Source organism: Dipodomys merriami, unplaced genomic scaffold (genome assembly GCF_024711535.1).
Source record: "Dipodomys merriami isolate MVZ:Mamm:240054 unplaced genomic scaffold, mDipMer1.0.p SCAF_51, whole genome shotgun sequence".
Classification (NCBI taxonomy): domain Eukaryota; kingdom Metazoa; phylum Chordata; class Mammalia; order Rodentia; family Heteromyidae; genus Dipodomys; species Dipodomys merriami.
In genome coordinates, this window is record NW_027206080.1 from 3,111,923 (window position 1) to 3,135,279 (window position 23,357).

Sequence of the window (23,357 nt, forward strand, 5' to 3'; positions counted from 1 at the left end):
ACACACGCGCATGAGTGGGGAGCGCAAGGCGGGCTCCAGTTCTGCTGCAAGTTAGAAGCCAGGGGTTAGCAGCTGGTCCTCCCAGCCAAGCAAGCCAATGGGTGGGTGCAGGGCGGGAGGCGGGGGGGGGTGGCTGGAGGGGAGGAACAGAGCTGTGAGCCGAGAGAAGGGAAACAGACAGGGAGAGGAACTTACCCTCACTCCCATGAACCTGTCCCTGAGAACGGTCCATGAGAGCAAGAACACAAATGCTTTGTTGCAGCAGAACAACACGGAGACGTCCGTAGTGTTTATTTTCTTTATTGCATGTAAGTACAGGTAGTTTGTCAGGGTCCAGAGAACCCCGAAAGGGGCAGCCTTGGTAAAAAACACCTTCAAAGTCAAGCCATTCTCTCCAAACAGTCCACAGCAGTCCCTAGAACAAGGAGAGAGAGGCAGTGTTATTACACTCCAGGGCTGAGCAGACTGGCTTCCTCTACCGAGCTACTTTATTGTTTGTAGAGAAAATGTAGGAAGGCTCAGGGTCTATTTCTTTATTCTCATTTTAATCAATATCATCAATAAAGACTTTCTGGGAAAACCCTAAGACCTATTGCTTTTGTCAGCTGAAGGGGCTCACAGCCCAGACACGTCCTTCCGTCACCCCATGGTACTGGCGCTGATGGCTGTGCTGGGAAGGGCTGTTGGGGCTGTCTGCTCTGAGAGCTAAGTGGCTCTGCCCGCTGGCTGAGAAGAGAAGGAAGTCACTAGACTATAGATATAGGCGAGGGGAGATGAGGAAGGATGGACACGTGTGTGTGTGTGTGTGTGTGTGTGTGTGTGTGTGTGTGTGTGTGTGTACCAGGGTTTGAACTCAGTACCTGGGTACTGTTCCTTAGTTTTTTCTATTCAAGGCCAGCCCAAAGCTCACTTGTGTCAACTGTTCCTGGTGAATTATCTCATGACGCTGCAGGTGTGGTGACATGAGCCAGTAGTTCTAGCTCTTTGGGAGGTGGAAACAAGAGGATCATGAATTTGAGGATAGCCAGGCAAAGAGAAGGAAGAACACGGTCTCCAAAACAAAGTAAAAGGCACAAGAGTGGGGAGTGTGGCTCCAGTAGCAGAGCACTTGCCTAGCATGCTGAAAACATCACGAACCAGTGAAATAGGAATGAGAAGAGACAGCTGTCTTTCTTTGATCTCCCTATCAAACCTAAGCTGTGAGTGCCCAGGAAGAGTCTGTAGAGGCATTGAGCTCTGTGAGGCCAGACCAGGGCAGAACTCTGTCTCTCAGTCTCCTGCCACTGGACAAGCACTCCTGTCCCACTGCCCTCTGCGGACTCCTAACTGTGATTTCCAGTCATTTAGTTCAAACCAGTGAACACCTGCTGAGCATGTGCTCCCGGGGTCTCAGTGGGGGAAGGAAGCACACAGCCTTCTCAAATCACAGCCAGGAGCTGTGATGGCCATACCACAGCTTCCCGAGAAGCTAGGATTACAGGTGTAGACCGTCAACACCCACCATCAAGTTCAGTTTTTGTTTTGTTTTCGTTTCTGTTAGTCCTCTAGTTTGAACTCAGGAACTTAGGCTTGCTAGGCACGTGCTTGGCCACGGATCCAGATCTCTAGCCCCTAAAATGACTGAGTCAGTTGTTTTGTACTTAATTCCCAAGAATAGTTTCTGTTCTTGGGAAGTTCATGGCACCATGAAAAGACAAGACTGACATTTTGGCAGCAAGCAGTGCAAAGGTAACCACCAAGCCATGCTCACTGTACAGACCTAGGTAACTCTCCCCTCCAGGCTTCCTACTCAAGGTGGAGTTGGGTGCTTGGGAAGAAGCTCATGAAAAGATGTTGATTTTGCAGGGCAGGTGGGGCGCATAGGAGAGGAGGAACAGAGGAAAGGAGGAACAGCCTCTGTGAGAGGAGGGCACAAGGCTATCCACAGACATAATCTTGGACACTGACAATAGGATAAAAATGTGAAACTACAAGAGCTGGAGTATAAATAATCTTCCAGAACGTGACAGAGAGGAGAGCGGGAAAATGAGAAGAGCCAGCCAGAGTGTGTGACCTGGAACTCAGGAATCCCCAGAGAGGAAAAATGAGAAAAGATGAGGTGGAGGAATGACCAAGGAAAGAATCCCCGGAAGTTTCTTAGACGGGAAGGACTTGACTGCTCCTGCCTTGAAGATGTGCTGGGGACCAGGGAGAGTCGCCAGCCTGTGCCTTCCCCATGCGTGCGCCGGCCCAGCTCCTGGCCCTCCACCTGTGCCTCCACCTCCCCACCTGACCCGGCCCTCCCAGCCCTCCTTCCCCTGCCCCACACCCTCACTTTCCTGGGTCTCTCTGCATCCTGTGTTCCCCACCTCTCCCCCTCCTGCTCTCTGCTTCCTGTCTGCCCCCTGCCCCCCTGGAGACCCCAGGCCCACTGCTCAGGACCCCATAGGCATATTTCAGAGGTTCACTTGCTCCAGCAAACCTCCGATTGTTGACCACCCCAGGATCGCCCTCTCTGTGTAACTCAGCCTGCTCCCCCAAGTTTCCTCCCACCTCCCATATCTCCAACTCTCCCCACATCTCCACGGGACATGTCCACTGCTCCCCACAGCTCCCTCCAGCTCCTCTGCCTGCCCTGCGCACCCCAAGTCATCATTGGAGCCTGTCTCACTGATGGACACCACCTTGGTCATGGACTTTCCTGCACACACACCTTCAGTCACCTGCCTCCATCCTCACGCCGCGGGTGAGCCTGCACTCTTACCCTGTAACCCTCCCTCCCAGCTCCACCCTTCTCTCGCTCACACATGGGCCAGGCCCTGGTATTTCTCCTAGGCAGGCACCATGGCCTCCAAGCCTGTCTATCCCCTCTGCTACCACCATGGGGTGGGGGTGAGGGGGGTTAGGGAGCCGAATGCTGCAACCCAGACTCCATTTTTCCCCAGCATAAACAGATTGAGGATCACTGTCAGTCTCTATAAGATTCCCCAGCCCCTCACTGGGTTTATGAAGTCCACAGCCCCGGCAACATTTCTTGGTTCCCAATTCCTAAATCATGGCCTAAGGGTCATCCTCCCCATTCCCCCCCCCCCGCCCCCACCTCCAGCAGCTCAGTGTCGATGCCAACAAGTATGAACACTCACCCAGCACCTGAGACCCAGGCTGTGATGCTTAATTTAAACAGGTGAGTGGGTATTTTATGCATAAGGTATGAGTATACTTAGGTTTTGTTATTGCAGATGTGCATGAAAAAACGTGGTAACAGGAACAGACATCTGAATACGCTCACAATTGTTTTAGCTCCCAAACCAGCCAAGACACTTTCTGTGCCCAGGTTTCCACGTGTGTATTTTGTGTACAGTCCTGGGCTGGCACGCAAGGGCTCACACTCTCACTTGGTTTTCCACTCAAGGCTGGCACTCTACCACTTGAGCCATAGTTCCACTTCTGTTTTTTGCTGGTTAACTGGAGATAAGAATCTCCCAGACTTTCCTGTCTGAGCTAGCTTCACACCCAAATCCTCAGGTCTCAGTCTCCTGGGTAGCTGAGATTACAGGCATGAGCCACTGGTTAGTACACATGTTTTAATGACAATTTTTTTTCTTTCTCCCCCAACCCCTGCCCTTCCCTGCCCTTCCCCACAAGAAGGAACTGAAGGTTTTTTATAGCTCCAGGCAAACTTTTCTCATCATTGCTAGGAAAGTGAGCAAACACGTGGGTCAGGAAGGAACTCTACCCTGGAGACCACACCAACACATCAAGAAATCAGTGGCCTGGCCACCATCTTTTGGAAGTCCTGCCTCAGCTTTGATATGCCGCCTTCCCCCCCCCCCCCGGCCTCCCTATGAAACCTGCCCACTCCCCATCCCTCACGGCCAGCACCATGCTTCCTTTACACTGTGTCTGTGAGCCATGGCCTCTGTGCCCTTCTTCTTGCCAGTGCTATGCCATTTTGATTTCTTACAATGAAGTTTTCAGCTTTGCTCCTTCTCAACATGGCTGTGGCTATTTGGTGTCCCTCAAAATTTGATAGAAATTTTAAGATGAATTTGCCTACATAGGATTGAATTAAACCTGAGGATTGCTTTGGATAATATGATATCTTAACAATACTAAGTCTTCTAATCTATGAACACTGGCTATAGTCCAGCTTTTTCTTTCTTCTTTCTTTCAGACATGTTTGATAGTGTGTGAATGTGTGTGTGTGTGTGTGTGTGTGTGTGTGTGTGTGTGTGTGTGTGTGTGTGTGTGTGTGTGTGCGGTGGTTCTGGGTCTGAACCCAGGGCCTCGCTCAGGCAAAGCAAGTTCCCTAGTGCTCTTTCCTTGAGCCCCACTGGCAACCACTGCTCTGTATTTTGTTTCTGAAATGAAGGCATCTTACTAACTTGCCTGGGCTGCTCTGAATCATAATCCTTCCATCTCTATCTCCTGAAATGTTAGTGTGTTTTGGGCATGTGCCACTCTTTTCTGTGTGTAATGTTTTATAGTTTCTAATATTCAATGTCTTCATCTCCTTAGTCAAGTTTATTCCTAATTATGAGATTATCTTGGTAGTAGTAGAACTATTCACAAGAAATACTAGAGGAAATTTTATATTAGAAGATTTTTTTGGAAGTATAACACACATTTGTTAGAGTGCACAAATTTCTATAAAGCAAAATGACGCATATAACACCACCTCTACCAAGATACAAACGGTCCCAACACTCCCGAATCTTCCCGTGTGTTCTCTCCAAGTCATTGCTCTTCCCGCCAAATGTAATCATTATTCTGACTTCTGTCTCATAGTTGATTTTTTTCTTTATAAATATGGAGCAACACATTATGTACATTTTGTGTCATTTCTTTCATGCCATATGATGCCCAAGAGAGTATCCAAATTGTGTGCATAGCAGGTGCTCACTTTCTTATACAGCATCTGACTACAAATCCAGCACACTTAATTGCCCATTCTATGGTTGGTACTGAGTGCCTTGGATCACAAATAATGCTATATGGAACATTCTTGAATATATCTTTTAAAGCACATATATAGGCTTTGTTGAGGTGTATACCAAAGAGTAGAAATAGGGGATCAGAGAGTATGCACATTTTTAGCTATAGAAAATAGTGCCAGAGATTTCCAGTGTAGTCCTACCAGTTCATGGGACCATTAATCTCTAAATTAATTTTAGTCCATTTACATTTAATGTAACCATTGCTATATTTTATCATGTTACTATGTTTTTTTCAATTTTTCCCATTGTTACTTACATTTGTTGTGTTATTGGTCATGAGGCTTGAACTCAGGGCCTGGGCTCTGTCCCCAAGCTCCTTTGCTCAAGGCTAGAGCTCTACCACTTTGAGCCACAGTGCCACTTCCAGTTTTCTGGAGGTTAACAGGAAATAAGTGTCTCACAGATTTTCCATAAGGGCTTTACAGCACTTTAATTCCACCTAGCTCACTTAAAAATATTTTTTTTACTATATTTTAGGCTGCTAATGTCCTGAGATGCATTCTACATATTTAAGCACTCTGTGACAGTACTATTGTTTTAGATGCCAATACTCATTTACATCTAACCACATGTTCGCTTTTCACAAAGTTCTCCAACCTTTCTGAACTGTTTCCTTCCATCCGGATTTTTTGCTTTTATTTATTTATTTATTTATTTGCCAGAAGTCTATTTAAATATTTCTCATAGTATGCGTCTGTCTTCACAAAAACATCTTTATTTTCTTCTCGTTTCAAAACGTGCTTTCAGTTGGAATTCCATGCTTACACCTGCTCCTTGCCCTTGGACGCTCTCTTACCATTGACTCCTGGCTTTCAGCTTTCCTGCTGAAAAGTCATCCAAAATTCTTACTTTTTCTCTTTTGGTGAGTGTGCATCACTTTTCTCTGGCTTCTTTTCAACACTGTATTTTTTTGCCTGGGTAGATTTGCTATGGCTGCCTAGGTGATGTCTCCTCTAGCCAGCGGAGTGTCTAAGAAACCTCTTCTATCAGAGGCTGCTTCATTCTTCCATCAGCTTTGGAAAATTCTTGACCAATATATTCTCTCTCATCTGCTCCTGGGCCTCCACTGATACCAAGATTGGATGTTTCCATTTTCCCCACACATATTATTCAGCATTTTGAACAACTTTATTCCTTTTTGATATCTTTTCTCCACCTGAGTATTGGTTGGAAACATGTTTTCCACTAAACAAATCCTCTCCTTTGTAGTGTCTAACTACTATTAATCCTATGCCATACTTTCTAAATTTCTGCTATTGTTTTATTTCTAGGGTATCCCTTGATTGTTTTTTAAAGATCCCAGTTCTCTGCTGAAATTCTTCCCACTTTTGCATGTTCTCTTGAACGTTATCAGAGTTATTTTTACAGTGTCCTTGTGATAACCCCAAAACACAGAACATCTCCAGAAATGTTTTTTCCTTTGTGCAGAACTGGGGATAAAACTCAGGTCTTTTACTTGCTAGACAAGTGCTCTACAGCTGCCTTTACTGCTTTGGTTATTTTTCAGATAGGATCTTTCACTTTTTGCTCCAATGACCTTAGATTTCTATCCTTCTCCCTACACTTTCCAGATAGCTGGGGTTATAGGCATGCACCATCATATCTGGACTGTTTGTTAATATTAGATCTTTTTGCCTGTGCTGAATGCAAACCATCATCCTTTTAATCTCTTCCTCTTAAGTAGCAAAGATTATAGGTATGAGCCACTGTAGCTGGCTCTCAGAACACATTTCTAAACCTAATTTTTTTTTTTTTGTTAGTCATGGGGCTTGAACTCTGGGCCTGAGCGCTGTCTCTCAGCTCTTCAGCTCGAGCTTAGCACTCTACCACTTGAGCCACAGCACCACTTCTGGTTTTCTGGTGGCTAATTGGAGATAAGAGTTTCACAGCTTTTCCTGCCTGGGCTGGCTTTGAACCTTGATCCTCAGTTCTCAGCCTCCTGAGTAGCTAGGATTACAGGCGTGAGCCACTGGTGCCTGGCCTTAGTTAATTTTTACTTGGCTTTTGGTTCTCTAGTACAGTTCTCTGGCTTTTATAACAAAGATCAATTATAAAAATTGTGTTGCTCTAGATGATGTTATCTTCTAGTGTCGATTTATTACCAATATCATCATCATCATCATCATCATCATCATCATCATCATCATCATCATCACACTCCTCATCGTTTTGACGTGGAGATCACCTTGACTAGTGGATGAGAGTCAGTTCTGTTTTCCCTCCTTACTCTCCACTTCTCAGTGGGCAACGGAAAGCAGCAGTTGCTTACCAGAGCCTCTCCTGCTGGCTGGTCTGGACTCCAGTTTTCCTCGCAGGACTTGGGGGCCCAGGACGTGACACTGCTAGAGTTCTCGCCTTCCTGTTCCCTGTGTGACCCGAGCAGCTACAGCCCGCAGGGAGCTGCCTATAGAAGTCAGGCTCACTTCTGTTCTCTTCCTCGGGGTCTTGAACCAGCAGCCTCGAGTCCCTGGTTTTGTCTTCCTGGCCCTGGGAGTGCCACAGGCTTTCTCTCTGCGCTCTGCGGCTGGTTGATCCTGTGCGGCCTGGGGTCTCCTCTGTGAACAGGAGAGCTCTGCAAGAGGAAAAAGCAGCAGCACACGTGAGCCCTCGAGCACTTCCTGGACAACGGGGCCTTGGTGTTCAAGTCCTGGCTGCACTCACTGTTCTCTGCCGCCCTCCAATAAAATTCAGATTTAAACCTTCATGATTCTTCCCAAGGGTGGATCAGTTTGATTTGCTCTGCCACACAGGACTGTCTCCTGGGTTTCGGGGCTTGAAGGAGGCTGAGGAGTGGCCTGGCTCTCGCCAGAAGATGACTCCGGGGCCCCGATCCAGAGACTCCGTCTGCAGTCTGGGAGCAGGGCACGAAGGTCACCAGTTAAAAGATGCTCAGGAGACTGGTGTAACTCCAGGTTTGGGAGGTGTGTCCTTCCCTCCCCCTCCCCCTCTCCAGGGAGCATCCAGGTACTTGTTACCACCTGGCCTAAGCCACCAGTAGAAATTGTGCCTTCCATCTCCCACTCAGAAACAGTCTAGACTGGGGTCAGTGTTTCTCTCAAGCCCTTCTAACAACTGCCTATCTGAGTCCCAAGAAGCAGAATGTGAGCCTGGAGAAGACGTACACGCGGCCTTCTGTTCAATGGTCAGAGGCAGCGCAGACGTCCAAGGCTGTGCAGATGTCAGAGGCCGCGCAGCTGCCCTCTGTGCATCTGGCTCACCACCAGCACGTCCTCCTGCACATCACAGCCCTGTCACCGAATACAGGGTTCATGCCTGGAGTCCCAGCTACTCAGGAGGCTGAGGTCTGAGGATCGAGGTTCAAAGCCAGCCTACCAGGAAAGTCTGTAAAACTTTTATCTCCAATTAATCACCTAAAAGCTAGAAGCTGAGGTGTGGTTCAAGTGGTAGAGCACCAGCCTTGTGTGGATAGTGCCCAATCCCTGAGTTCAAGCCTTATTATTGGCATAAAAAAACAAAACAAAACCCCAAAACAATAAACTTCTATCTCCAAAGCCCTCTCTTACACCAAAGCCTTCTCTTGCTCTTTGTGAATGGACATTAAATCCAGAAGCCTGCGTTTCTGGTATCAACGTCCACCTGACGTAGTGATGACAGACATGAGAGCTGTCCAGAACCAAAAAAGACCCCCAGGGCCCTCAGCTGTGGCATCTCTGTTCGTGGGCCACCTGCCCTGTCTCCTCCTGTGGGTGGCTAATCATTTGTGGCTTTTGCCAAGGAAGAGGTGAGTGTGTTTAGCTCATGATGAGAAAAAACAGGCTGGTAACCAGCCAATAAGAGATAAACCACATACCCTGAGGCTGGGCTGAGTCTTGTTCTCTGGGATCCAGCACAGAGCCATGCCCAGCACGGAGTCCCCACAGGCATGGCTGACGGCTCCCCTGTGCTTCCAAGGTCGCCTCTCAAGATATGTGGCCCCAGCCCAGGCTCCCGCAGAACTCAGGGCGGAGGTCCCTGGCCCTGGGTAGGGCCGTTTCCAGAGAGTTCCTGGCCACAGTGGCCCAGGAGCATGACTGTGGGGTCATAACACGTGGATTTCAAAAGGCCCAGGCCTGACTTCAGTTCCTGCCCTGGACCTTCCTCAGCCCAGCCTGAGCCGGGTCTTGCTCTGGAGGTCCAACTGCCTACAACTGGCCACAGACACAGAGCATCTATTCTAGAAGCTTCTGCCTTAGCTGGAGCACCTTGCCTCACCACGACCTAAGGCATTTCTTCACAGTGTGCTGAGCTTGGGCTCTGCCATGGCCATGCATCTGCGGGTTTCAGATGCTGGGAGCCAGTAGCAGCTGCCCTCTTCACCCCCTGACCCTCATCTTCACCCTTGGCACCCTGGCCTGGTGGCCTGCCCAGAGTGCTCTGGTCCTCAGTGCTCCAAGTCTGCATGCTCCAAGAGTCGGTTCAGCACCGTTGACACCACTGTCTCTTCCAGCCAACAGCCACCTCGTACTTCGAGAAGGAGCCTGGGTCAGCTCACTCTAGACCCCCAGCAGCCCCAGAGAGAAAGATCAAGTAAAAACTGGGAACTGGCTGATGCTGGGGGCAGGTTTTGCCCCCGCCGGCACATCTGTCCTGCCAGAAAGAGTCACAAGTGGACATCCTAAGCGAGATCCTCAGGACGGTGTGAAGCATGCCGGCTGAGCTCCGACCATGCGCCCGGCTCTGCTCCGGTGCTCTGGTAATGCTGGAGGACCTGGAGAGAAGGCAGGAGGTGTGGGTTTTCTGTTTTGTGCCAGTACTGGGGCTTAAACCAGGGCCTCATGCTCTTGCTTGGCATTTGTTTTTTGCTCCTGGCTTGCCCTCTACCACCAAATCCACATCTCCAGTTCCAGCTTCGTGCAGGTTAGTTGGAGATGAGTCTCTCAGATTTGTTTGCCCATACTGGTTCTGAATTCCGATTCTCACCTCAGCCTCCTGAGTAGTTAGCATTACAGGTGTGAGCTACGATGCCCGGCCAGAGTATGTTTTAACTGCGATTGTTTCCAGTGTTGAAGAATTCCAAAGAATGGGGTATGGAGCATTGGAGGACCACTGAAGGTCTAGAGCAAAAGGAGGGCAAGGAGCTCTGAGCTGCTCCAGGAGCGAGTGTGTGGGGGACCTAGTGCAAATCCACCAGCGGCCCCAGAAGTCCTCACACGAGGAGTGAAGAGTGCAAGGGAGATGGTCAGAGGGACCGACAGGAGCCGACCCAGAGCAGGTACATTGTGTAGCAGGCACAGTCTTGTGCACAGACTTGGAAGTCAGGGTTTGAATCCAGCCCAGATCACTTCCTAGCTATGTGATCTCTGAGCCTCAGTGTTGGTATGTGTAAAGTGGAGAGAATAAATCTCCATTACACAGTGATCACCAGTGAGCAAAGAGGTGCTGTTGAAAGGTTCCCGATTCACTCCTGCCAATCTGCTGATCAAAACAGCCTCTGGACATTTGCAGGTGCAGAGGTGGCTGTCCTCTTGAAACAAGGACTGGACCCCATGGGTCACCACATCCACCATGGAAGTGGAGCGTGGGCTCATGGTGTGCTGGGGGAAGAGCTTTGATGGCTGCAGGCAATCCTGGAGTCTGCAGGCTGGGTCCTTCTTCCTCTGAAGTCACTGCTCTTCTGAGGATCCAGGCTCCAGCCGTCCCCCAGATGCCTCTGCTTTACAGAAGCCACGTACGTGTGCTCATCCCGGACCTACCGCTCTGCTTCAGAGCAGCTGGCCGGTCCAGGGTTCACTTGACCAGTGGTATTGGTGCATTTTGTGTTCATAAAGCACCAGCAGATTTGAACTCATAGCTCCTGATTAGCAGCCAGTTAATTATATGCTGGTTTATTCATAGGTGTTAATAATGGCGCTGGCCACGGAGTGCTCAGAATATCGTGCATGCTGGCCACGGAGTGCTCAGAATATCGTGCATTGTATGTTCTGAGGGGATGGTATTTGGCCTCCAGTCACAGTCAGTCCTTGCGGGGCAGCTACAGAACAGTCGGCGCTCAGGATGTGTGGGTCGGGGCCCTGGACCGGACCGTGGGAATGTTCCTGCACTGTCCTCTAGGCTCTTTCTGGGTGACAGGAAGCTCTTCTCTCTGCTGATGGAAGAACAGCAGGTCTGGCGTGGTCCCCTGAGCATCTGGAAGCCTTCTCTGGGCCACAGCCAGCTGCAGGAAGAGCCTGCTCCAGCACCTGTGGCCGCCCCCCTCCCCCATGACTTTGGACTTACAGGAAAAGACAGAAGACATCGCAATGGGCCTTTCACAGCCCCGGACTCACAGAGCCAGGAATGAGGACTGGGGGTTTCCGCTGAAGTGGAAGTGGAGCCCCAGAGTCAGCTTTCCAGGGGGCATGTGGGGTGCTAAAGGAGGGGAGCTCAGGGAAGCCCTGACTGTGCCCCCTTCCTCCCTCCGCGTGTCACCTGACACGCTTGGGCACCTGAGGCCCCACATAGTAGGGCTTCCTCAGAGCTCCACCTTGATTCCAGAGCAGCCTGGGTACTGGCTGACGGGCCAGCAGAGCACCCTCTGATGTCGTAGCCTGGGCAGCGGCTGTCTGAGAAGGAGCAGGGCTACTTCTCTGCAGTAGGGAGTAGCTAATAGGGTGTGCACATCTGGGCTGAGGACATCAGAAAGAACCGGCCAGGGCCTCGCTCTGCCTGGCAGCTTGCTCTGCAGCTGGGGGACAAGATCCCATTCCACAGTGCTTCAGAGAAACACAAGGGGCTTACGCTCAGCCACAGCTTCATAGCCATGGCCCGCTTCCTGTAAGCGGCGGGCTGGAGCTCTGATTGTAATTCAACATGACACATAATAGACAAGAAAGGCGCCGGCAGGGCCTGCACAATGCCCCATAATCCCCAGGCAGAGGGCATGGGGTGCGCACCAGCGGGCACCGGCAGTGACTCATTCCTTGGGTCTGACAAACTGAGTTTTCTTCCAAGTGAAAGGCTTGGCCCTTCTGAAGGTCATCCGGGGAAATCTGAAGGTCATCTGTGGAGAGACAGATTATTTGACCCCTAATTATGGACCCTTCATTCAAGAGAAAACTGGAGATGATGACTTTGTTGGCACACGTCTAAAGATTCTAGTATCAAGTGCCAGCTAGATGTTCTGGGCACTGTCCCCGAGCTTTTTTGCTCAAGGGTAACACCACAGCTCCACTTCTGGCTTTTTGGGTAGTTCACTGGAGGTATAAATCTCGCAGACTTTCTTGCCCAGGGCTCCACCATCCCCAGATCTCAGTCTCCTGAGTAACTAGGGTGACGGGTGTGAGCCACGAATATCCAGCCTTTTTTCTGGGCTTTTTGAAATGTGTTTTACCACTCATGTTTTAAGCTCTCCACTGCTGCAGGATGATTTTGAGTCTACAGGGGCCAGGCAGTGCAAATAGCTCTCCAGGCAAGGAGGAGACAGTTCAGATTCACGGATCTTGATCCTTGTGGCCTGGGGGACAGACAGCAGACATTTCATTGCTCTGGAGTCTGGGAGCTGGAAGTCTCAGACTGAGATGTCCGCAGGGCTGGCTGTGCTTGGCTCTTTCCGCGCTCACAGGTGACCGCTCCCTCCTCTCCACCGCCCTGCCCCCCCAGCCTCACATCTCTCTGCATTCTCATCTCCTGTTCTTATAAGGACTAAAGGCACCCTGGAACCTCTTAGTTCTGTTTTCATTTAATTTTAATTTTGTGAGCATGCAAGGCATGCTCGGTGCTGCAGACCCACACTGCCAGCCCACTCCTGGACTTCGTTACTTCTCATCTCCAAGTACACACTAGGGCCTGGGGCCATTGTGTATGGGCTAGAGGCAAAGGTAAAGCCTCATTTGCCCGGGGGGCACTGCCGTGTGCACTGCCCCTGCTCACGCAGCCTGCAGAGGGCAGAGCCCCACTCACAGGCCGCCTACAGGGTGTGCAGGTCTTCGATGGAGCCCCAGAGCCTGGCCATCAGAGACAGAGCCTGCAGTCTGGCTAGAATGAGCACGGGGACACGGATGCCCCCATGGTGTGGGGGCCTCGTGTTGACACGAAGTCCCACCGGGGCCTCATCACACTGCTTTCTCTCTCTTCAATTCAGCTCTACTAAGCCATGTTTTTCCTTTGCATTTTTAATTCTTTTGAGATTTGACTTGACATGCGTTCACGGGGTGCAGTGTGATATTCCAATGCATGTGCCCAGTGGGCGCTGACCACAGGGGAGGACGAGCCCAGGCACTGGGGACAAAGTCTGGCTGGCTGGGAAGACCAGTACTAGAGTTAGCCAGCTCAATGCAGTGACGATGATTGACAGCACTGTGTGTCTCAGTAGAGCCGAGGGACTGGACTCTGCATGTTCTGGGTGCTCAGCCCTCCCCATGTTCTGATGCCGTCCCTCTCAGAAAGCTGAATAGCACCATTAATTCCACTTCCAGGTCACCAGCATCCCCTAGCTATTCTCCTCTGCCCTGGCTTATAATAAACACAGCAAATATATTCACCAAGAAAGTTAAAGCTTGGCCATCCTCTGCTCTCAGTGTGGCCCTTCTTCCCAGCTGAGGGGCCGGTCACTGGGCGGGTGGAGAACTGTGTGGTGCCAGTCACTGGACAGGTGGATGGAAGGTTCTGGATGGAGTTGGAGCAGGCTGCTCTGAGGTGGCCCTTGAGCTACCCAAAGCGATTTGGTGAGCCTCCTGTTTTGGTGAAGTCACAGCCCGAGAAGCAGCAGGAGCCCTTTCCTTGAATGGACAGCGGAGGCTGCTCAGGTCTGCCTGTGCAATACTGGAGAGGTTCCGGGGCAAAGCTGGGCCCTGCGTGGCCCCTCGGTGAGATCCCAGGCCGGGGTGGGAGGGACACAGATCTCTTTCACCCAGGATGGAGGCCACTCATGGGCTCCAGGCTGTCGCCTGCTCAGCTCTCATCCAACCAGGATGGACAACGTCCACTGCCCAACTCATCTGGGGAAGTGGAGCTAATGAGCCTGGGAAAGGAAACCAGCTCCATGTTGACACAGCTCTGGCCTCAGAGCAGGACAGACAATGGGAACAGTTCACGTCGGTGCCACCAGGCTTCTGCTACGGTCCTTCCTCTGCTTCTAGACCCACCTTCAAGGGATGGGCACTCCAGATCCCTCTGCAGGCAGCCCGGTGACTCCCTGGCTGGGCCTGTGGGCTGGGCCTGGGCTGCCGCTGCCTCCTAGTCTCCCTGTGTGACCCTGGGTATGAAGTGGACAGCCCTGTTAAACTCTTGCCCTAACTCTGCTTCTACTTAAAAGCAAGAGACAGAGCCCTTAGTGGCAAAACTAGTTGAAACCAGCTAGCGCCAAGATGGCCACCAACCAGACCCATAATGGCCTCTGTTCCCACGGTATCCTCTCTGCGGGTGGAGTGGCACCCCCTTTCCCCCGTGACATGACATTGACAACTGCCATCACAGCAAGGGGGACTGCAAGGATGACAGGTGGCTCTGAAGACCCAGAAGGCGCGCCATCTCCGGAAAACAAGCACATCTCTCCCTCTCCCCGTCTATCTCTCTCCCCATTCCTCTTCCGCCTGCAGCTTCCCAGCTCCGGCAGACGGGCGGAGATGACTTGTGCATCTCTGTCTCTCCACTGACCAGATGTGGCCCTGGCGTTCCGTTCTGGCTCCATCACCTCGCTTCCTGATGCAGATGGACAAACCGTTCTTCAGGAGGGGGAGGAGAAGGGGACCCCTCCCTTCCAGGGGACCCAGGGTCTGTGGGCATCATCTAGACGCATGGATGCTCTTCTCTGACCTGCCAAGCACCCAGTGCTTGCTTTCAGACTTGCCCCCGGCCCCGGCCTCACGTCCTCACGTCCACAGGCTGATGTCTGTGTCCACATTCATATGTGAAGTCTAAGCACAATGTGAGTGGGTTGGACATGGGCCATGGTGACAGGTGTCCTAAGGATGAGCCCTGCACATCGGAAGCAGAGGTGGAGAGCTGCACGCTCTCTCTCCCCGCTTCAGGTCTCTCTCCTCATCCTCTGCGGAGGCAGTAAGTAGGCGAGAACAGGGGTTTGCAATCTGAAGAACAGATCTCACCGCAACCCGGATCTGCTGTAGTCTTGCCCCTGGACTTCAGTCTCTACACCTGTGAGAAACCCACACTTAACCCTTGAGACATTCTATCTGGGGTCATTTGTCACAGCAGCTCATGCTGTGAGGGCCCACCCAAGCCCCACTCACAGCCGCCTTGGTCACTGTACAAGACAAGGCTATGGAGCTTGAAGACACCCTGAAACTATGAGCTTACAATATTATCCAAGGCCCAAACCTCAGCAGCTTTAACATGAAAAAGCTGAGGGCTGGGTTTTTATGGTTAAGCCAGGCACCTGTGACGCTCACCTATAATCCTAACTACTCAGGAAGGTGAGATCTGAGGGTCACAGTTCGAAGCCAGCCTGGGCAGAAAAGTCCCCAATTAACCACTCCCCCCCCAAAAAAGCCACAGCAGTGGTGCTATGGCTCAAAGTGGTGGAGTGCTGGTCTTGAGCAAAAGAGCTCAGGGACAGCACCCAGGCCCTGAGTTCGAGCCCCACAATGACCCCAAAAATAAAACATACTATAAAACAAATAGTATGTAAAGTACTGTAGCCTCCTGTCCATTTCCCCACTTGTCTCAAAGTATTTCACCAAGCATAGCACTGTTCACAGAAGGTAATGGAAGAGCTAGTGCTTCTATTTTGTAAGAGGAAGCAACGCTGAGCCAGAGAAAGTCCTTGACTAGTCATGAACCTATGGGGACTGGCTTGGAGGCATTTCCATTGAGTGCTAGTGTCTCCACAAGACCTCAATAGCACATATTTCAAGGATGTTGTGACACTCAGGAGATGGTGAAGGCTGCCACCGCCCCCAGGGCTGTGCTCAGGCTGGGGGCTGGGGTCCTCTCTGCCTGCCTGGGCAGCTGGGCAGTGGCTGGGGTGAGAGCAACGAGATCATGTGCTGGGCCATGCAGACCCATGCTCCCCCCGCCTTTAACTTTACAGCTAGCCTCCCGCAACTATTTTAGGAAGCCTATGATTTGGACTCCGTCCAGTTTTTAATTTTGCAATACAATTCCCCAGGCAATGGGCACACCGTGTATTGAAGAAGGGCACACCGGGCTCCGGCCGCAGCGGCGGCAGAGCTGTTGAGAGAGGGCTGCACCCTGGATAGGTGTCCACGCATGCTGACTGGACACTGGCAGGGGCCACTGGAGTGTTCCAGCAGCTTCTCCAGGCTGCCACTGCACCTGCTTCTACCTTCCCAAGCCACGCAAGACAAAGGCCTCAGGTGACTCCCAGACATCCTACATAAACATCTCTGTGTCTAATATATGCACAATATGGGTTGGGTTTTATTGGGGGAGGGAGGGTGATACGGAGGCTTGAACTTGGGTTATCACACATTCTAGACAGGCTCTCTACCACTTGAGCCATGCCTCAGCCTTTTGCTATTAGTTTGCTTTCCAGATAGGGTCTGTGCTTTTATATCCTGGGCTGCCTGAGATTCTTGGACCTGTGCCACTGTGGGTGGCTTGTGTTTCAGAGAGGGTCTCTCTAACTCTGCCTGGGCTGGCTTTGAACTGTGATTCTCCTGTCTCTGCCTCCCGAGTAGCTGGGATTACAGGGGTGTCCCCTGACCCGCATGCTTTCTTTTGAATACAGAAACAGACCACTGCATCTTACTCCCCTCTGGAATCCTCACTCTTGCCTTACTCCCTGGGCACGAAGCACCTCCCTGGCCGCTCATCTGATTCCCTGCCACGTTCTGGGCAGGCAATGACCATCGCCAGTTCTTCTTCTCATCATGCCTCCTTCCATCCCATCTCTCGGGGCTGTATTTTGGATTAAATTCTTCAGCCTAACCTTGGACTTATTAACTTTTCCTCCTCCCACATCCCCCAGGAAAGTATAATCTACTTTTCGATGTGCTTACTGTGTTTTCAACTTCAATTATTGTCATTTTCATTTATAGATTTGGTTTGGTGCTTTTCCAAGTCTATCCTTTAACATATGTGATATTAGTTTTCTCTTGCTACAAACTGCCATACATACAGCAGCTTAGGCCACATGTGTTTCTTCTCTGCTAGGCTAGGGGTTTGGAAAAGTCCACAGCAGACCAGACGCCCCCGAAGTCATTGCACTGGCAGGCTGTATCCCCTCCCCAAGGTTCTAGGCTAGGCTGCTTTCCCTGTCCAGAGCTGTCCTGAGCACTGAAACCCCACATCTGCTGGGCTGAGCCAGTCCTGGTTCAGAGGTTGACAGAGGCTTCTAGAAGAAGCCAAGTCCCCAGACAAGGGAGACCTCCTTCTCCTCCTCTGTCCTCTCCTCCCCAGACTCCCTCTTCTTCCTCCTCCTCCTCTTCCTTCTTCTCCTGTTCTTCCTCTTCCTCCTTCTAATCCCTCTCTTCTTCCTTCTCCTCCTCCTTCCCTTCCTCCTCTTCCTCTCCATCCTCTGTCCTCTCCTCTCCAGACTCCCTCCTCTTACTCTTTCCCCTGCATTCCCCGGCATGTTCTCCCAGCCCCATGGTCCTGAGTGATTACGAACAGCTACAGAGTCTGGTAGGCGTGGAGTGGGACATGGCCCCTGTGCGGTAGCTCACAGAAACCCGTGAGGTCATCTCAGCTCACATAGTTTTCCTTGTGGTGAGGGCCCTGTGTCCTCCTCAATCTCCTCAGACATTAAGTGCACTGATGTTGGGGTTATTTTGTATAGAAAATAACATTTCGTGTTGGGCTGGGAAGGTGGCTCAGTGGTAGAGCGCTTGCCTTGCATGCCTGAGGCCCTGGGTTCGATTCCTCAGCATCACATAAGCAAAAAGAAAAAAAGCTGGAAGTGGCACTGTGATTTAAGTGGTAGAGTGCTAGCCTTGAGCTGAAGAGCTGAGGGACAGCGCCCAGGCCCAGAGTTCAGGCCCCACGACCGGAACTCCCCCCTACACTTTGTGTGTGTGTGTGTGTGTGTGTGTGTGTGTGTGTGTGTGTGTGTGTGTGTGTGTGTGTGTGTGTGTGTGTGTGCCAGTCCTGGGGCTTGAACTCAAGGCCTGGGCACTCTCCCTGAGCTTTATCCCTCAAGGTTGTTGGCATTCTATCACTAACTAAAAATCTAGGTTGGCTTCGAACTGTGATCCTCAGCTCTCAGACTCCTGAATAGCTGGGATCACTGGCACGAGACACAGGTGCCTGGCAACTTTTCATAAGTGTTAAAATTCTTATCAGACATCACTGTCCTTCAGAATTCTTCCCAGTTAGCCTGGGCCATTGGCCTCTTATGATTCCTCCTCCGTCTTCTAAGCTACCTGTCCCCAGTGGCCCCAGACCTGGCCGGAGCCCAGAGCTTCTCCTCCCTTCTTCCATGCTGCCTCTCCCTTGCTGGGCATTAGGCTTGGCCTGGCTCTGCTGGCAGCGCCCGCTTTTGGGGGGGGCAGGGTCAGTTGCTTGCATGGTTGTATTAACAGCCCTTCCTTTGTTGACAACTGTGTGTGTGCATGTGTGTGCACATGCATCTGTGCGTGCACATGTGTGTGTGCACACACACGCAGGGTACCCATGTGCAAAGCTGCACGACCAAGGCTGCACCTGCTCCAACCACCCTGTAGACCAGCACAGTGGCAACTTGGGAATGTACCCCGTCAATCCCTGTGCCACGGCTAAAGCCAACAGGCTGTTTCCTGGATACAGACTCAGCTGTGAGGCAGAGCAAGGCAGGCAGTCCTGGGCCCCCATGACCCCGCCAGGGGCTGGGTGGGGAGTGGAGGGCAGGGTGCCCTGCTGGGCAGTTCAGGGGCTCTCAACACTGTCCTGAGCTCACAACTGGACCAAGTTCTGGCCGGGGCAGCGCCTGGGACACTGGAGGGACAGCCAAGAGGCTTCACAGTACACAGTACTCGTCGGCCCTCGTTCAGCCAAAGTCAGACAGCAGAGGAGCTGGGCCAGGGGGTGGGGGACAGCGGAGGAGCTGGGGTTGGGGACAGCGGAGGCAGAAAGAACCGGAGCTGCTTCCTCCACCCGTAAGAAGAGCCATCCTTGGGTCACCACCACCTCTGAGATGGCCCATGAGCGCCAGTCCCGCTAGGCCCTAGTGAGGAGCGCACACGGACTTCCTATTGCTGCCTTTGTCCTCAAGCGATTTCAGATTCACAAATCCCTCCTGAGAGGTCAGAAACAGGGAGGCTTAGAAGAGTGGATACCTGATCCAGAGCCCCAGCTGGTGAGCGGAGGCCGCAGAGCTCCCCACCCCCCACCATGGGCCTGCTTCTCACCTGTGCTTAATGTTTTCCTCTACTCAGTTCTCGAGCACACCTGTAAGCTACAAGGGAGGGAGGCCCCAGAAGACTGTGCGTATCTTGTTCTTGCCTTTGGGTGGCTGCAGTGCAGGAGAGGAGGTGGAGCTTCTCTCCCAAGTTAAGTGCTCACTACAAAACGCTGCTCCCCTCCACACACCCGAGACTTGTCATTCTTCACAGAAATGGAAAAAAAAAACCCACCCAGGATGTTTGTTCAGTAACACAAGAGACGCTGAATAGCCAAAACCATCTTGAACAAAAAGAACAAAGTTGAACATGTCACAACTACTTGACTTAAATACACGCTAAAACTATTCAGTCACTCAAACAGCACAGCCCTGGTGTACAAACAGATGCACGGGCCACTGAGAGAGAAGAGAGGGCCCAGGAATAACCACACACATTTGCAGCCAACTGGGTTTTAACAAAGGAGCCAAGAATGCACAACGGGGCAAGTGCGGTCTCTGGAACAAATGGAGCCAAGAAAGCTGAATGTGCACATGCAGAAGCATGGAGTAGGGAGCAGTTAGCAAGGCCGCCACCTTCACAGGGGAAGGCCTGCACAGAGGTGTCTTCCTTTTCTTTCAGCTAAAGCTTTCTGGAGAAAGCAGAGCCCGCCTAGAGGCACTCCTGGCCTCCATCTTCACCCAAGCTAAGCAAGCCCAGAGAGGCTTTTCTCCACCATCTTTGTGACACAAGCTGAGTGAGCCCACACGGGGCTATCCACCATTTCCACTGTTCAGATTTGTGCTCCATCACCTGGACATATGCCCACCACCTTTCCCTCTTGAATTCTAATATTAAAGTAAGCATGCTCAGAAACACACTCCGTAATCAAGTGTGCCCAGGAAGGTACTTCTGAAAGAATGCGTTTAAACTCCCCGAATAGAGAATCCACACTTCCTTTTTGTTGTGTTGGTCTTTGGGCTTGAACTCAGGGCACAGGTGCTATCCCTCACATTTTCAGTCAAGACAAGGGCTCTACCTCATGAGCCAAACCTTGGGATGTAGCCTCCATAGTGGAATGCTGCAAATCTAGGGTGATAGGTACTCTGATTAGTTTAACATAATAATTACCCAATGTATACATGGATAAAAAAACACACCGTATCCCATAAATATTACAATTACTCTATGGCTAATCAAGAGCATTTCATAAATGACTGATTCCCTCTATAGCTCAGAACATTGCACCAAATGTCTATAATCCAGGTGTTCGAATCCCGAGTTCTGGGAGGCAGTGTTGATCCCTGGGCCTGGCCTTGCTCACAGCCCAGACAAGTAGATAAGTTCCTCCCACAGCGGCCTTGGAACTGCTCGGGATTCACATGGAGCCAGCCTGGCCCACTGTTCGCCCCAGACCTTTGCTGACTCCCTGAATCACAACACCATAGACTTTGCTTCCATTCAGCAAAGATGTAAGAGGAAGTGGCACTGTGGCTCAAGTGGTAGAGTGCTAGCCTTGAGCTCGAAGAGGCTCAGGGACAGTGCCAGGCCCTGAGTTCAAGCCCCATAACCAACAATAAAATAAAATAAATCAGTGATTCTTTAAAAAAATGTAAGAAAGAGCTGGAGCAGATTTCTGCCTTTGAACCAGAGCAAAGCCACTGCCAGGCTCTCTCATAACAAATGCTTAGCCCTGGGTCACTCTGGGAAGGAGGCATCAGAAAGCCTCGAGCTGAGCCTCAAAATCAGCATTCAGCCAGTCCCTGGGGGCTCTCCCCACACTTGGCGCTGGGAGCTGAGTCTGCTCTACAGAAAAGGGAATATTTAATTATCAGACCAACTCATTTCAAGCAGAAGATGCTTCAACATGATCCCAGGCTTGTGTCTGAATGGAGGCTAAACAGCCCACCCCAAACCTCGCAGCCAGCCTCCATTTCCCTGGCAAACGTTCCCAGGAGTCTCAAGGACGCTGCCCACTGGTCGCTCCCGACGAGCGCTCCCAACGGAATGAATGGGTGTGATTTAGTGACCTTGTCGCTGTGGTCTCGCTCGTTCCTGGCATTGGCATCCCAACATAGATGTCACCGACAGACAGACAGACAACTGCTAGCAGCCCCGAAGTCCAGCAGAGGCCACCAGCCTGCGCAGACCGCAGTGCCAGGGCAAATGGGGAGATGGCTCCAGCCCGAGCACCCCAGCCCCCCTGGAGGGGCACCTTGAAACCGCTCATTGGTTCAGGTGCACACACAGCTCTGACTGCATAAGAGCTTTCTTTGCCCTCCACCTTGCCCTGGGCTTTGATTTGCTCTTAGGGAGGTGGGAGGCAATTACATCACTGATGGATGTCAGTGACAGGCTTCTGTTTTAGTCGCCTGCAGAACTCTGGGGGGGGGGCAGGGGGGCAGAGGAAGAGTGTGGCAGAGGACTACCTTCTTTTATTTTTGTTTTTTTGTGGTACTGGGATTTGAACTCAGGGCCTCTCACTTGCTTTGCTTGCACACTACCAATGCTGTACCACTTAAACCATACCTCCAGTCCTACTTTTTGCTGGTTATTTTGTAGATAAAGTCTAGTGAACTTTTGTGCCTAGGCTGGCCTTCAACTTGGATCCTCCAGATCACAGCCTTCTAAGCACCTCCGATTACAAGTATGAGCCACCGGCACCTGTTTAGAATGCCTTTTGAAGTAAAGAACACAAGAGCAGCATTAAAATCTTCCAAGGAGAAGGAATTTCAGAGGCCACCTTATCCAAGAGAAAATGCTAGAATGCTTCTCTTCTAGCTTGAAGGCCTGAGGATGGCAGCTCTTCTCTAGCTCTATTTCCTCCAGAATCAACCGTCTCAGGGCTCGCTGCCCTTCTGCAGATGCAGGGGCCCTCCGTCTCTCTCCCCAGTTATGCTGCATGTGTTCCATGGGGCTCGTATTTGCCAGTGCCCTTGTGAGAGCTCAGAGAAACACCTGGCATTGCCAGTGGAGAGCCAGCGTGGCCCCGGTCCCTACTAAGGAACAACATGGCCCTTAGTTAACCCAGACAAGAATGGTGACGGCTCAGGTTTGATGTGGGCTCTTCTTGGTCTGGACAGGAACTAGAACAAGGTGTGTTCTGCCAGCACTCAGACAAGTTGCAGGCCTAGGCTGCCTACACATGTATCAGTAGCATTTTAGTCTTGAACAACCTATTATTCGCAGTCACCTGCAAAGGGAATGCTTGCTAAACCTCCCTTCTCTGGTTCAGACCCAGCTCCTTAAAGTCGACTTGGGTCCTCACCACGGTGCCTCCTCTATTAGCTGTCAGCAGCTTCGTTTCCTTTATCCAGTTGATACTCAGAAGGCTCTGTCTCTAAAGAATCCTTATACCTTCACAATAGCACTCTGTCATTGTATAGGAAAGTCATCCTTGCATGAAATGGTTTTCTAATTGCAGCCACAGCATGATATAAAAGTATTTTCAAGCTGGGCATGGTGGCTCATGTCTGTAATTCTAGCCACTCAGAAAGAACTGTGGTTCTTTCTGGGTTTCTTCCAGCCCAGGGAAGAATAGCTCTGAGACTTCTTCTCCACCAGCAGCTCCCAGGGTGTGCATGTTGGCCAGTCCAGCTGCGTGGAGTGGGAGGGTCATTTTGCCCATGCCAACCTGGACAGAAAAACACATGCAACTCCTCGACATCTCAACAGAAGAAGGTGGACATCGTGATACACACTGGCCATCCCAGCCATGGTGGGAGGTATAAAATCGGAGGTGTGTACTACGTAAGGTCCAAGCTGGCCGAGGAGATGCCCACACCAATGAGTTTCAGAGTAGCTTGCTCAACCACAACACGGAACAGAGGAACCATTTGGAATCTCAGGGTGAGTTGAAGTGTCAGCCGGGATTTATGCACGTCTCCATAATCTCTCTCTTCCAGAGTGCCAAGGAGAAGTAGTGTAGGGGATGACGCAAAAGCGGGGCTGAGGCTGGGTGGGGTGTGTTTCACTCTCACGAACACGCAGAGGTGAGAGGCGGGCCTCCCTGTGAACATTGCAGACGAATTTCCAAACAAAAATATCTGGGAACCACACCACTTCAGATCTCAGCACATCCTCTCTGACCACAAAGGCGAGAAGCTCCCAAACTGCCACCCACGCGGAAGACCTTCCTCCCACCCCCCACCCCTCCTCCTGTCCTGCATCCCACCCGATAGATACAGGG

General features: G+C 51.3%; 1 protein-coding gene across 3 annotated transcripts in view; it reads right to left on the reverse strand.

Moving 5' to 3' along the window:
* Positions 1-23,357, reverse strand: part of Slc35f3 (solute carrier family 35 member F3) — a 135,217-nt gene that overhangs the window by 9,044 nt on the left and 102,816 nt on the right. For 2 of the 3 annotated variants that reach the window (XM_069998123.1, XM_069998124.1), the window contains one exon: positions 196-415. In XM_069998123.1, the coding sequence (XP_069854224.1) occupies positions 196-415 (220 nt within the window). Of the gene's footprint in view, positions 1-195; positions 416-7,245; positions 7,549-23,357 lie in introns of all 3 variants that reach the window. The other variant, XM_069998122.1, reaches the window with a different exon arrangement.